The 13,732-nt window shown below is 40.2% G+C and overlaps 1 protein-coding gene across 1 annotated transcript; it reads left to right on the top strand.

Annotated features, from left to right (window-relative positions):
* The first annotated feature begins 12,525 nt into the window (after positions 1 to 12,525).
* On the top strand, positions 12,526 to 13,444 carry LOC120791769 (late histone H2A.2.2). Its single transcript, XM_040130434.1, has 2 exons — positions 12,526 to 12,661; positions 12,928 to 13,444. The coding sequence occupies exon 2, from the start codon at positions 12,967 to 12,969 to the stop codon at positions 13,381 to 13,383; it is 417 nt and encodes a 138-aa protein (XP_039986368.1). The 5' UTR covers positions 12,526 to 12,661; positions 12,928 to 12,966; the 3' UTR covers positions 13,384 to 13,444.
* The last annotated feature ends 288 nt before the right edge of the window (positions 13,445 to 13,732 follow it).

Consider the following 13,732-nt stretch of genomic DNA (forward strand, 5'->3'; position numbering starts at 1 on the left):
GTGGGCTGATGGAGACTCAATTATTCTGTCTGAAAATGAAGAGATGAGCTGAGACTCCCAAGGGGACCACAGGAATGCCAATCCCAAACCACAAATTTGAACTTAATATACTCTTCAATGAACTAACTGCATGATATCTCAAGAAAGCTTCACTGGCACGCCCAAAAGCTTTCTAAAATGTAAACTGTTCCTTAAAAAAAAAAAAAATCACTGATGTCCAGTCCTTTGAATCTCTGTGTGTGGTACTTGCATAAGGAAGACAAGGAACCCACAACTGAATTGAAGAATTTGTGCATTAGTGACCACCCCACCTTTTCACACGGACAGTTTCGTAGGTTGTAACTCAATGTACACCTTATTCACAACAATATATCTTATTATATGATTAAAAAACATTATACACAAATAAAAAACACATGACACAAAGTGCAGTATAATTGTAATAAGTTAGAGTATAAGAGTTGACCATTCCCTCCACGATCAGCGATTGTCGAATCAAATTGAATTAAAAAAAATAAGTAAATATATGTAAACTGAATGCACAATAGCACATGTTTTGACTGCATCTCATGATCAATCACAAATCTGCCAGAAATATGCTTGACTAAAGAAATATATCAATCACAACAAGTCCTCTATCCTCTATCTTGCGACCCTGGTCCCGTAGAGGGATTCTGTATCAAAATCTAGTATTAAGACCTTTGTTGTCTTCGTTTATGTTGAGCTCCTTTTTTGTAAAGTTGCATTTTATCAAATTCCTTTAATATTTTCTGTATGTCAAGTAATTAACACACAGAAAATCTCTGGCACAGTTGTATTATTCCATCATTGGAGAACTGTATGCCTGCAACCAACTTACTTTCATTACCAACAGGCCTTATAGTTATTTTCTTTAATAATTGATGGATTGTTAAACCCATGAAGCCCATGTTAATATATTTAAATTACCTAATTTTGTCTGCCCAGCAAAACCCCCCAGATTTTGAGTTTGTTATCATAGAAAACTGAGAAACCAACAGATATTCACATCTGAGAAGCTGGCACCAGTGATTTTTTTTTGCCATTTTGGCTCAAACAGTGGTTGAAACAATTAATCAGTTATCAAAAATAGTGCCGTTAACTTTCTATCAATCAATCAATCGATTGATCAACTAATCATTTCAGCTCTGTAGTACTGGTTGGTTTCTGGGTGCCTGAGGAAATAATTAAACACCCATTTTTTGTCACAGTTCATTCAGTGATTCATTTATTCTCTGTATGATTTCCCACCATTCATTCACTGTGTTGTCATTTCATATGCTGCAACTCCCACCTGACCTGCAGTAACCACAGCCCTTCCCGCCTTTCCAGTCACCTGATTCCCCCACACCCACTTGGCCTTGTGCCTTCTTCCTCTGCCTGCTGTCGTCGCTCCCTCGCCTAAGCCCATACCTGCTCTTACCTGCACGGCCTTTACATAAAGGTGAGCTGTTCGAAGATTTCATATGTGCCCAAGTCTAACTTGCCGGGTTCCAACTCCCAAGCACGTGAATCTGTGCTTGGCGTACTATGTAATGAGTAAGTCCTAGTGTCTTCAACCAATTCATGGAGGTAACGCTAGCTAGGCTAAACTTGCAAAACTGATGTTCGACTTTTGTCTATCTCTGCCTGAAATCAAAGGCCAATTGTTATAAAAATTATTAAGAATTAAGAGTTGTAATTCTACTGTTTGACATGCCTAGCAACAGTAACTGAGGGGGCAGGGCTAAGCTGGCTACTCTAAAAATAATGTTGAAGCACATTATTCGTCATGGCCTGCTAAATCTCCTCTCATTACTTTAATAGTTGTACCCCCCCCCCCCCTCCTTTTTTAATATCTACCTTTCTCTGGGCATACTGAAACACAAACTTCACTTTAATTCAAAATCCAGCCACCAATACAGACAATTTCACCATCAACCAGATGTCCAGCCGAGATCACTGGTTTACTGGAAGCATTTACCCCCTTAAATAAAAACAAGCCGCCACATGGTCCCACGGATTCCCAAAACTTTGTATGAGTCAATATGGGGTGTGTGAATGTGTGTGTGAAAGTGTGTGTGGTTATGTGGGGATGCTATGTACCTCACATTTGGCAGATTGCGACAACAGCTAGTAGGAAGGAAAAGAGGAAAAGCCAGCCAAGAGGCCATGGAGCATTTCCATCTGAGCGCTTACGGGACATCAACAAAGTCTGTTGTAATAGCAATGAGCACTATAGCAGGTGTCCATATTATACTTGTTTTGAAGATGCCTGGCAATAAAACTGAGTGAAAATCATTACAAAATTCTTACTTAATATGAAATAGTATTATGTTTTATTGGGAGAGAGAGAGAGAGAGACATCCTGAGTATGGTTTGGCCACAGCATGAAAACACAAAAAACATGTCATATAAACATCCTTCACACTCCATTTGAATTAATTTATTTAGGAAGCTGTTCAGGAACTGACGGCAGGGAGGGTTGACTCCATTAAATCACAGACAATGGTAACCACAGCAGGAGGAAGTGTGAGTATATCCATTATACAGACTTATAAAGTATACAGCAAAAGGCAAATCATAGCAAATCAGACATGAAAATTATTTTCTGGCCAGTGTGCAACTACTTCTGTTTGTTTTAACATTCATAAAAATCAGTCGACTATGGGCTATTTACATGTCAATCAAAGAGGATTAAACAGCTGCTAGATAGAATTGAAATGATAGACTAATTGAACAGATAATGACATAGAATTATTTTATCCCCAATTTTGTTTGAATTTATTTCTTTCTTTTTCACTAGTTTTCCTTTTTTTTTTTTTTTTTTCCTTTTTTTTACAATTGTTTTCCTGTTGATTGCATGATGTGCCCTTTAAAAAATGATTGTACCACTGTCATATGCTCAAATGTGGCCCTCGGTTTCGTTTTGTAAGACTATTGTGAGTCAAATGAATGATGATGGATCACCAAAATGAATGGATAACAAACAGATTGCGCTTTCTTTTGAGAATGCACATTTCAGTGAGTCATTTATTCAAGCGTAAACATTGTAATAACACCAAACTTACATTGGTAATGTGTAACGGCAGTGATTAAGCCGTCACCACCAATTAACATCTCAGGTTCCTGCCAAGCCAACACTGAGCAATCGACACTTTGCTCTGTCCAGTGACCCCTCCATCCATCCCTCTGTTCCTTCATCCCTCTTCCAGTCTTGCTTTGACCAAAGCAACAGCACAATGACATTAATCACAGGTCTGTTTGTAGCCAGAATGAGAAAACCAAGCCTGCAGCTACAAGAGCATCTGCTCTTCCCTCTAAAACACACAAACATACATAGGCATGTCCGCAAACAAACAAAAGCCTTTACAACAGCCTTGAAATGTCAGCACATGGGCCTGAATCCTGCAACCAGTCATTTTTGTATTTATTGACTGGCAGGTGGTGACCGACCTGAGGCATGGTGTGGCCCAGATAGGAGGAAAGGAAATCGCGGAAGAGCGGGAAAAGGCAGATGGAGAAGAGGAAGCAAATTATGACCAAGAACAGGGAAGATGTAGAGAAGAGCTACTTAACAGGCCGTGATGATAAAGGCGATATTCCAATAAGCAGCTTCATGATCTTTAAGTATCAGAGCAGATGTGTAGCAGAGGTAAAAGTCCTAAAGTCCGACCTACTCAACAGTTGATTGGAACTAGCTTTTAAACTGCACTCAATGTGACTGTGACAATGAACAGACAGTTACTGCCTTTATGCACATTTCTGTCACAGAGGCTATGGACAGTGGAGATACAGCATTTCTGGGAACGCATGGACAAATATTTGCTGTCCAGGCAACCTTTTTGAGTTCAGTGAGCTGACTAGCACTGCTACGGTAGCAGTACCAAATATTTTGCAGAATTTTGCTGTACCATTTTCTGGAGTGACCAGGCCTTAAAACTGAACAAGCAGCCTAATAAGTAACACGGGCATCCAAGTCCCTCTGCTTCCCTTCTTTAAACTCCCAGCAGCTCATTGTCTGCTTCAGACCGCCAAAGAAACTCTGCAGCGTTTCCTCAGCTGAAAATGAGCAGTTTCCCAAAGTTGTGCTTCCTGATAGTTTTAATTCCCAGGTGTCAACGTGTGAATCTTTAAAATGTGACCTAATAATAAAAAGTAAGTATTTTTCACCCTGTCAGACAAATTAAGTAGATATTTTCCAGTCTGAGATTAAATGCACAGATCAGTTTCAAATGCACATGGTTAAGTTGGGGAAAACATGCTATAACTTCCTGAGTGACAACCTGGGAACTGTTTCTGTCAAAAGAATTAGAGCAAGTCTGAGAAACCTCCAGTTGTGAAATAGAGTAATATGCTGAGTTTATTAGCGAGCAGGGTGATGCAGGTTGTCCAGTAAAGAGGGTAATGTTGTCTGGGAAAAGGCTATTGCAACAACAGTTTTTGTAGCAGAATCCAAAAACCAGTAATATTAAATGGACAGTAACCTCTATGGCAGAGTTCCATCTCTCTCTTTCCCTGTCTTTCCATCTCTGTAAGGTAGGAATGTAACCATTTGGAGGGGGAGGAGGAACGAGTGCCAGGGCTACCACTTCCTACATGGCGGTTCTCAGGGAAGCGGCAGAGCTGGGAACAGGAAACTTCACTAAACACATCACAGACAGACGGAAATGAATATTTAAAGATATGAAGTGTGCGTGAATGCCTCTGTGTATGTGTGTGTGTGTGTGTGTGTGTGTGTGTGTGTGTGTGTGTTGGATGATGAGGTACCAAGGGTGTAAGGAGGAGAGAGAGAGGACAGGAAAAGAATTGCATTAAAAAAAAGAGTTATACAGTGGAGAATAGTGTGAAAGAGAGCCAAAAGAAGTTATGGCTGAAAAGTAAGAGAGACAGAAAGGAAAGTGAGAAAAACAGATGGAGGAATTAAAAGCAGGGAGGAATGGGAGTTTCGCACAGGTGGGATGGACAGTTGGGTGGCTGGGTGGATGATGGAAAATCTCTTTGTCCGTCATTCTTCCGCCTTCTTCTAATTACGTGGCAGTAGATTTGCGGGACTACTTCTGGTCAATTCCCACACACAAAGGTGCTCAGTGCCAGATCAAATCCTACCTCACTTTATATCTCCCAGGGTCCACCCTGTGTTTTCCTACTGCTTAAAAAGGGAAGTGGTTTTTATTGGGAAACCAGTGATATGTGGTATGGACATATGGTAGCCATCACAGCTGGTTTAGGACCTTAGGAGGGAAAAGGATGCATAGGGTGATGCAAAAGATAAAGAGAGGAGAGGAGAACAGAGGTGGCTGATACAAGAGAAAATTCACAATTTCCAGAAATAGTGACAACAGGAGAGACTACGTTTAGAAACAGACCTAGCCTAATGTTATTATTCATTTACTATAGCAGGATGAAGAGTACATGTTGGGCAAGACAACGACCGAGCATTTTTAAGGAGGTGAGGAGAGCCAGTAGCAGTCCAGCTGGTAGGCAAGGTCAACACTGCCCTTAGTACCATATTATTAACCGCCACCCCTTTCTCTTTATGGGGATCCTTGTTAATACAGGGAATTTAAGTTACTAACAAGTATATGAGGTGTTTTATGAAGTCTTTTCAGTCTATCACCTATTATTTTCACAAAGTCTTGTTTGTCATGTTACCTGCTGTGAATGTCAGAGGGCTGGTTGTTATACTGGTTTTCTCGTTGGTTTTCCTTTGGACTTTTGTGTGTCAGTCAGTCTTGTATTACTGCTCATTTGACTACAGTCTGTAAACGGGATTGACCCTCAGGGACACTGAAGCTCTTTACTCTACTGGAAGAAATCAGATCTTTTAATCAAGTAGAGGTAGCAAATCCCGCAGTGTAGAAAAACTCTGTTACAAGTAAAAGCCCTGTAAGTAAAGTACATAAGTATTATCATCAAAATATACTTTCGTACAAAATGTAAACGTACTCTATAATCTATTATATCACATCATAATTTATTAGTGGATTATATTCTGTATAAATAGTTTGAATCTTCAGAGTAAAGCCTCCAGATAAATGTAGTGGAGTGCATCAGTTCTTGCCTCACTTTTGCCCACTCAGATCTACTCATGACACTCATTGTCAAACATGAAGCTTCCCCAGAGGGCTTTAACTTATCAGCCATGGCCAGAACATGAAGTGACACTCACTTTGTCCGCTTCCCCTGCTCACCAAAGAGGTCCAGCGAGTTCAGGCTCATCATCCACTCAGAATGTAAAGAATCTAACGCAACAGCTTAGTGGCCCACAGAAATGCTTTTAAATACCCACACACTGCTATCCTGTTCATTATTCTACATGGACATGACAGCGTTTCAACCACAAACCACAAATTGTGGCAGGAGGATAGAAGTATGCAGGTATCTTTTCATATTGGTGTCCATATTATTGTTACCTAGCACCTGCAAAGTATTTATGGATATGCATGTGCCTCTTAATGACCGCAACAGAAACAAGAAGCACCTTCATTATTATGACTGCTATAACCAGACTACTAAACCAGTCCATCAGGAAACCACTTTGCAGTCTGTCTTTGACTGGATGATACACATGGTGATGGTCAATTAGCACGCCCAGAGCACACAGCTCACCAAACTCATATTTTAATTTGATATATTAATAGTGGGACCTACATTAACACTCCAACCAATTAGGTAACTAAAGGGAGCCAAAAGCAGCAAGGTAATTAGTCAACTAAGGAGTCTCTCCAAAAGCATTTTTTTGCCTACACAATTGCCTTTAACTGAAGTTACCCTGGAATATGTTTGCACTGACATTTTCAAATCATTACACTGTAGCACACACTGACATATCCCCAAAACAGCCAAACTCTGTCACCAGTGATACATGTTTTTGTGCTGCCGTCTTTAAGATTTCTATTGGTGCCAAATTAGGGACGTTCTCCCTAATGTCTTTCCTGGACAGATACACCATTGTCAAAGCCAATTTTTGGGATTAATTAAATTAAATACGACAAGGTGATCCGTTACATTCTTTTGGCATCTTGACTTAATTAGAGCCACTAAGTATTTTTAGCAAGTTCCTGTGGTGCAGTCTAGACAAAAATTATGCACATTTGTGAAGTAATTCTACAAACTCTACAATATGCAGTTTTTATCAACATACAGTGTGACTTTACCTCTTCTGCTCCATCCTCATATTAATTAAGAATACACACAAAATAAGATCTTAACCAATTTGCAAAATAAGAAGAATAAAAATGATTCTAAGAGAAAATAATCCTTTAAATCTGTTAATGTATGTGTGTGTTCCGGGAGGTACAGAACACAGGGTACCTTGTAGGGTACCCTAATATCTCAACAGAATACACAAATGTTCAGAGAATGATTTTAAAAAAAATTGAGTTGTCTAAATGGGTTTACCTCTGACTAACACGTTCTCTAATACCACAAGTGTTAAAGGGATTCTCCAGGTTTTCTCCACATCCCAGTGGTGCGTTGGTGGATCTGGAGCCTCGTGAGAGGAGAGACTCGGCAAGCACATCAAGGCAGAGGAACTGGGAGAGCACACCTGAGTCCTCCCATTCATTAATGCGAAAATGTAGAATCTAATAATGTATGTCCAAAATGTAATTATATTTGAGTTTTTTTATATGTTGGCCACTGAGAATATTCTGCTGTCCTACGTCTTAGGCTACTGAAGCCTTTAAAAAAAATTTTTAAACCCACTGAAGTATCTAAAAACTGTGTGTATTCTTGACCTTTGACATATTACTCTGACAAAAACTTTTAACACAAGGTCCTCTTATTGGCTCTTTCCAGAGTTTTGAATCACATCTCACAGTCTTGAAGTCCTCTGTTGTCATCATGTGTCATGAAAGTATAAGACGACTTGTTAAGTGCTGGTATATGAGGGCATACCTTAACATTGTCACAAAGCTGAAAAAAAGGCTATTCTTGTTTTGTGAAAAGCTGACATTTTGGAGATACATGGGTTTCATTGAATACAATGTGTGTTGGGATTGTGTCTTAATGTCCTAACTTTGTTTTCAACAGTTTACAGCATTTGTGAATAAAGGTCAGTTACAAAATGGGAAGCAGCGGTTAGTTAAAGATGTCCTTTCACTGTTTCGTCAATTCCTTTTCCTTTTGTGAACCTTTAGTGCCATTTCTCCTATCCTTAAAGGAATCATTTGACATTTTTGGAAATACACTTTTTTGGTAGCTTGCAGAGAGTTAGATGAGAAGATTGACACTGCTCTCGTGCCTGCCTGCCAGCACCTTTGGACAGAGCCAGGCTACCTGTTTCCCTCTGTTTCCAGTCTTTATGCTAAGCTTAGTTGTCCACCTGCAGGCTGTGGCTTTATATTGATTGGACAGATATGAGAGTGGCATCAGTATTCTCATAAAACTCTTGGCAAGAAAGCAAACAAGACTTTTTTTCCCAAAATGTCAACCTGTTCCTTTAAAAGCTGCTTCACAGCAATGAGATTAATGTTCATATGAATGAAAACTTGCACATTAAAAACTTAAACACAGAATGTGTAAGATTTCACTCAGGAAATAACTTTGAGACATAGGATGTTTCTCCTTTATTTAATAGGACTGAGCCTTGGCTTTTGCAGAAGAAGTCATGGAAAAACAATCACAGCCTCACAGGCATTTTTTCAGGAGGCAATAGACTTTAAGCGCCGAAGGATCCTGGGACCTCGGGACACCAGGCTGCACTGTGGGTGTCCATAAGGTTTCATAATTAAAGTGGATCCACTCAGAGAATGACTCACTCTCAAATGACTCTGTGGACACCTCACATTAATTGTCTCTTTATTAACTTTGGATTACAAGAGGGGACAGTCGTAATCAACACCATTTTTCTGCAGTCAAGGTTCCAATGTCGCTGTTATCTGGGAATTTATGAATTAGGGAAGAGTGGTTGATGATGAATAGGCTATTATCTGTTGAAAGAGGTGAACAGTTGCAATAAAAGAAATGATAGAGATTTGGTCATTTTCAATGGGGTTGAAAATTGGCAGGAATTCAAATAGCAACACCACTCCGTCCATGTGTAAGCATGTCTATAATTCTACAAGTGTGTCTGCACGTATGAAAGAAGTCACTGACCCTTCAGTTTGTTTCATATGGAAGGTTAATTGCTTTCTGAAGATCAGGCACAATCTCCCATAGTCCGCCAATGACATCTCCATAAAGCTGAGGAAAGGGGGGAAAACTACAGGTTAAAGTAACCGCATAATCCTCCTCAAAGCCACATTTAAAGATTTATTACTGTTCAGGGAAAAGAGAAAGAGGCCTGTGTCAACAAAGGAGAATGAGGCTGCCTTCGCTATTTACCTGTGCACCTGTGTGGCACAAAGAGAAAGATCTACCTGTAAATTCAGCTGTCAATTTTATGAAAAATGCCATACAAGGGATTGAATCTATTTTATCTAAATTATCGTGAGTGAGCAGACACGAAAGAAATCCTTATGCTTCTGTGTCTGGTTTTGCCTTCAATCTCTGAGTTTAATCGTATGTTTGGATCGTTTCTCGGCTTCCTCCGCTCTCGCTTTCATCTCCTCTCCTCTCTCGGCAGCAGACTGCAAACCCCAGTGTTAGTAGCTACAGTTGCTAATAAATACAGAGGGCTTTCAGCCTTTATCCAGATGAAGACTCTCTGGAGAACTGCACAAAAATAAATGGTTTGTCTCAATGATGACAACCCGCATGATGAAAAACTACAGCTCACAGTCTTATACACTGATGTAGTCTCTGCTGAGTGCAAATAAATTGTGTTAGGAACCAGCTCAACTTGTGCCCTGGCTTTCTACTTTACATACTTGAGAGTCAGACTGCAGAGATAAGTGTTGAGATCTGCTCTGTGACGGCTTTTGAGTCCCATCCTGTCCTCCTTGTATTGGGAGGTTGTTGAGAGGTTGAACAGAATCACATCCAATCTGTCCAAGGACGACCTGCTGGGAAGGTCCCCGCTCAATTTGTCTTCCCGTTGCTCTGCCATTGGCCCTTTGCCATATTTTAAAATGAATCCAAACGGTCAAGACGTTGCTCTCTCTCTCCCTCTCTCTCTCTTTCTCTACTTCTCAAATTTGGCAATGAGGATACTGACAATGACAGAGCAAACCGTCATTGCATTAAAACAAAAAAAAAAAACCGAGAAAACATGTCCAAAAAAACGCGACTGCGGACGTCTTCCAGTGTGATGTTAAAATATTTACTTTTGGCCCAGCAAGGGCAGGTCTCCTTTGTCCATTCTGCTCAATTCATGTGTGCCACTGGGAATTTATACCCTTGTCCGGTGCAGTAAAAATTTGTTAAAATGTCCTGACAACTCCTTTCAGGGCCTTTACAAACACATGTTAATGAATACTGCACCATATTACATAGATGAAGGTGAAACTTAAAGCAATCAAGTTTTGTAGGAAATATCACAGTCGTATTAACAATCTGTGTATGTTCTCCAATCAGGAATAAGTGTTTTATACTCGTGCATCAACTTTTATTGAATAACGTCAAACCCTTCTGTCCATTCAATGAAACTGTTTAATCAGCAGTTTGACAGAGCAACTCAAGGTCCACATACTAGCTTTTTCTGGAGCTTTCAACCACATCACATTGTCTTCATCAGCAGAAGGAGTTTGCTCAGTTTTCACGGGGATGGATCAACAGACAAGCAAGCTCAATAGCTGAAAAAAGGGGATATGCGCTATGCTAAAAAAAAATCACAGATGAAACATAAACAGTTAATGAGCTTGCAGTGAGCTAGAAAACCATGTAATACCGTTGGAGACTCCAGAAACAACTGGTAAGTGGACCTTGATTGATGATTGTTCTGTCAAACAACAAGCTTTTAATGCTTAGTTTAATCAGTGTTTCACCTCTAAAAAGCAATTTCACAGCCAAAATGAAACATGTGCGTCCAAAAAATACTGTATGGTACTGAATACTGAAAAAACTTTAGAACTTTAAACATGTATAACCTCTGTTTGTCTCTGTGTGTTTCTGAGTGTACTGGAATATAACACTTGATACTGAGTTGCACACGCTGGTGGTAGATAAGTCATCATTCGCCCAAGCAGTTAGTTGCTAAGTACATCAGGCACCGTGGAAGAGTCAAGCACCTAATCATGAAGTGAAGGATCATGACACCAATAGGTGAGGTCTGTGCTGCCATCTGCTGCCGATGCTTCTCCATGCTGCTACCTCCTGTTGATGGTACATTTAGAACTATCACAATTAATGAACGTGGACATATTTAAAGTGCCTGTCCCTTGTTTTATAGCAAGGTAATATAATGAGTAATGACTGCCATTAATTACACAAATATGTTTTATAAGTAGCATGCTGAGATAGATGTGATTCTTTTACCTTTACCAGAATATTAGATCCTTGCTATCATACTGATGCAGGTGGATGTGACACTACTTCTGACTTTTGACTTTCAGTTTTAGGTTTATTGTCCTAAAGGAAAAATTTATCTTCCAGTCAGACGAAATCATAGACGGATTACTGAATGGGCCTACTGGGCACATGCCTAGGGGCCCACCAGGGGGCTCAAGGCCAGAGCCTCACTATGAAGTGACTGATTGTGACATTTCGTGTTGGTAAGTCAATCAAGACAAAACAACCCCAAAGTCGTCTCTTTGAATCTGTGGCTCTTGCTCTTATGTAGGGGGGGGGGGCCAGAGGCCAGAGGCCAGAGGCCAGTTGTCTCATAATCTGTCCATGGGTGGAACACAGAACACTGTTTGCAAACTGCTTTACAAACTCTTTGCATGGGTTTTGTATGTTGAATCTTTATCTGCTAGTTACTATAGTTCTAAAAATAAATGTGTATTAAAAAGTGCAATATTTGCCTCTGCAATGTTTAGTGGAAGTGTAAAGTTGCAACATAATGGAAAAACCCAAGCACAAGTACCCCAAAATTGTAATTAAGTGCAGGACTTGTTCTTAATTAAATACCACCACTGCCTATTATAGATACAAATCTAACCCACAACAGTTACAATGTGGGAGCTCAAATACTTAATCGATCGGGATGGTTGCACCTCCAAAATTGCATTTACTGCCACTGAAACTTAAGTTGAAATCTCTCTCCACTTTCCCTTTTTTAAAGTGTCTCCCTTAATTTAAACACAATGTATCAGCATGTTCAGCTAAACCCACTGTCACTCTCATCATAAAAATCCAGGAGCGACAAGTTGCACACATCGTCCAGTTATTGTGATTTCTCCCTCACAACTTCCAGGCTCAGACTCAGCCCACGGAGGTGTTAGGTTTTTGGCTAATGTGACTTTTCTCCACGCAGGGAATTGTGTGCTTGTGCAGAAAAGTAAAACGTATACGTTTGCATCAGATTAATCTCCACTTGTAGTTTATTGCAATGTCTGTGAGAGGGAATTGGCTTCGTACATATCCCAGACAGTCTGTAAGGTAAAATGCTGGAGATTGACATCTGTCCATGGGTGGAACACAGAACACTGTTTGCAAACTGCTTCACAAACTCTTTACATAGGTTTTGTATGTTGAATCTTTATCTGCTAGTTGGAGGAACCATGCATTGGAGGAACCAGGTGTCATCAATCAACACTAACTGCCTGACTTATATTAAAGCAGCATTCTGTGTCAGTGTGTAGCTGTTGTCTCAATGTGAAGGAAGTGCAGAAAACTGGTGAGTGTTAATCAAAGTTTGATGCTGTTTTCACCTCAAGAGGAAAGAGTTTATTAGTTAAATTGTGCATTATAAGCTGGTGTTGGCTATAATTTTTAATATATATGGATGCTGTAAGAAGCTGGTCTTAAAGCCATTTAACCTCATGCCCCCAAATTCTGTCTGCCTTTATTTCAAACACAGCAACTAGTTTAATAAATTGTTCTACAGTTTGAGATTAAATAATATTAAATTGACTTGAAATTAATTTTTTTTTTTCTCTCCAGTCTAATCGAGACTGTAGAATTTCTCAGATCAGACTAAAGATGTCTGGCCGTGGGAAGAAAGCTGTGCCCAAACCAAAATCTGCAGTGTCCCGTTCCTCCAGAGCAGGGATCACTTTCCCAGTGGGTCGCATCCACAGGCTGCTCAGGAGAGGCAACTACGCTGAGCGAGTCGGCACTGGCTCTGCAGTGTACCTCTCGGCCGTGCTGGAGTACCTCTGTGCTGAAATCCTGGAGCTGGCAGGAAACGCTAGCCGTGACAACAAGAAGCACCGCATCGCTCCACGCCACATCTTGCTGGCGGTGAAAAATGATGAGGAACTCAACAAACTGCTGGCAGGAGTCACGATCTCAGAGGGTGGTGTCATCCCAAATATCCAGGCGAGCCTTCTCCCCAAGAAGACCAAGATGCCCAAGGATGACAGTTCTGCTAAAGATGTGCAGTCTCAAGAGTTTTAATTGTGAATGTAAAAGTCTTGCAAATTTTATCATATTAAAGTATTAAGTGTTTGTTTTTTCAGCTTGTCTTAAGACAGTCTTTCTGGGGAAGTGCTCTACACATCTTCCAGGGACACAATTGTGTCTTGGTGGCAGCTGGACAGAAATGGGTAAATTTCTGAATGCTAAGTGCTTAATTTCCTAAATCCGTAGCCAAGGAAACTTGAGGAATATAAAGTGACTCTTTAGTTACATGTCCATTTAAAACTTGAATCTCTTGACTATCGAACCCTAGTCTTTCTCCCGTGACCCTTACTGAGTAATCTCGTTCTAAATTTTGTTGGCATCGGCTCTCAACACTGTAGGTTTC

This window comes from Xiphias gladius, chromosome 7 (genome assembly GCF_016859285.1).
Source record: "Xiphias gladius isolate SHS-SW01 ecotype Sanya breed wild chromosome 7, ASM1685928v1, whole genome shotgun sequence".
NCBI classification, from domain to species: Eukaryota; Metazoa; Chordata; class Actinopteri; order Istiophoriformes; family Xiphiidae; genus Xiphias; species Xiphias gladius.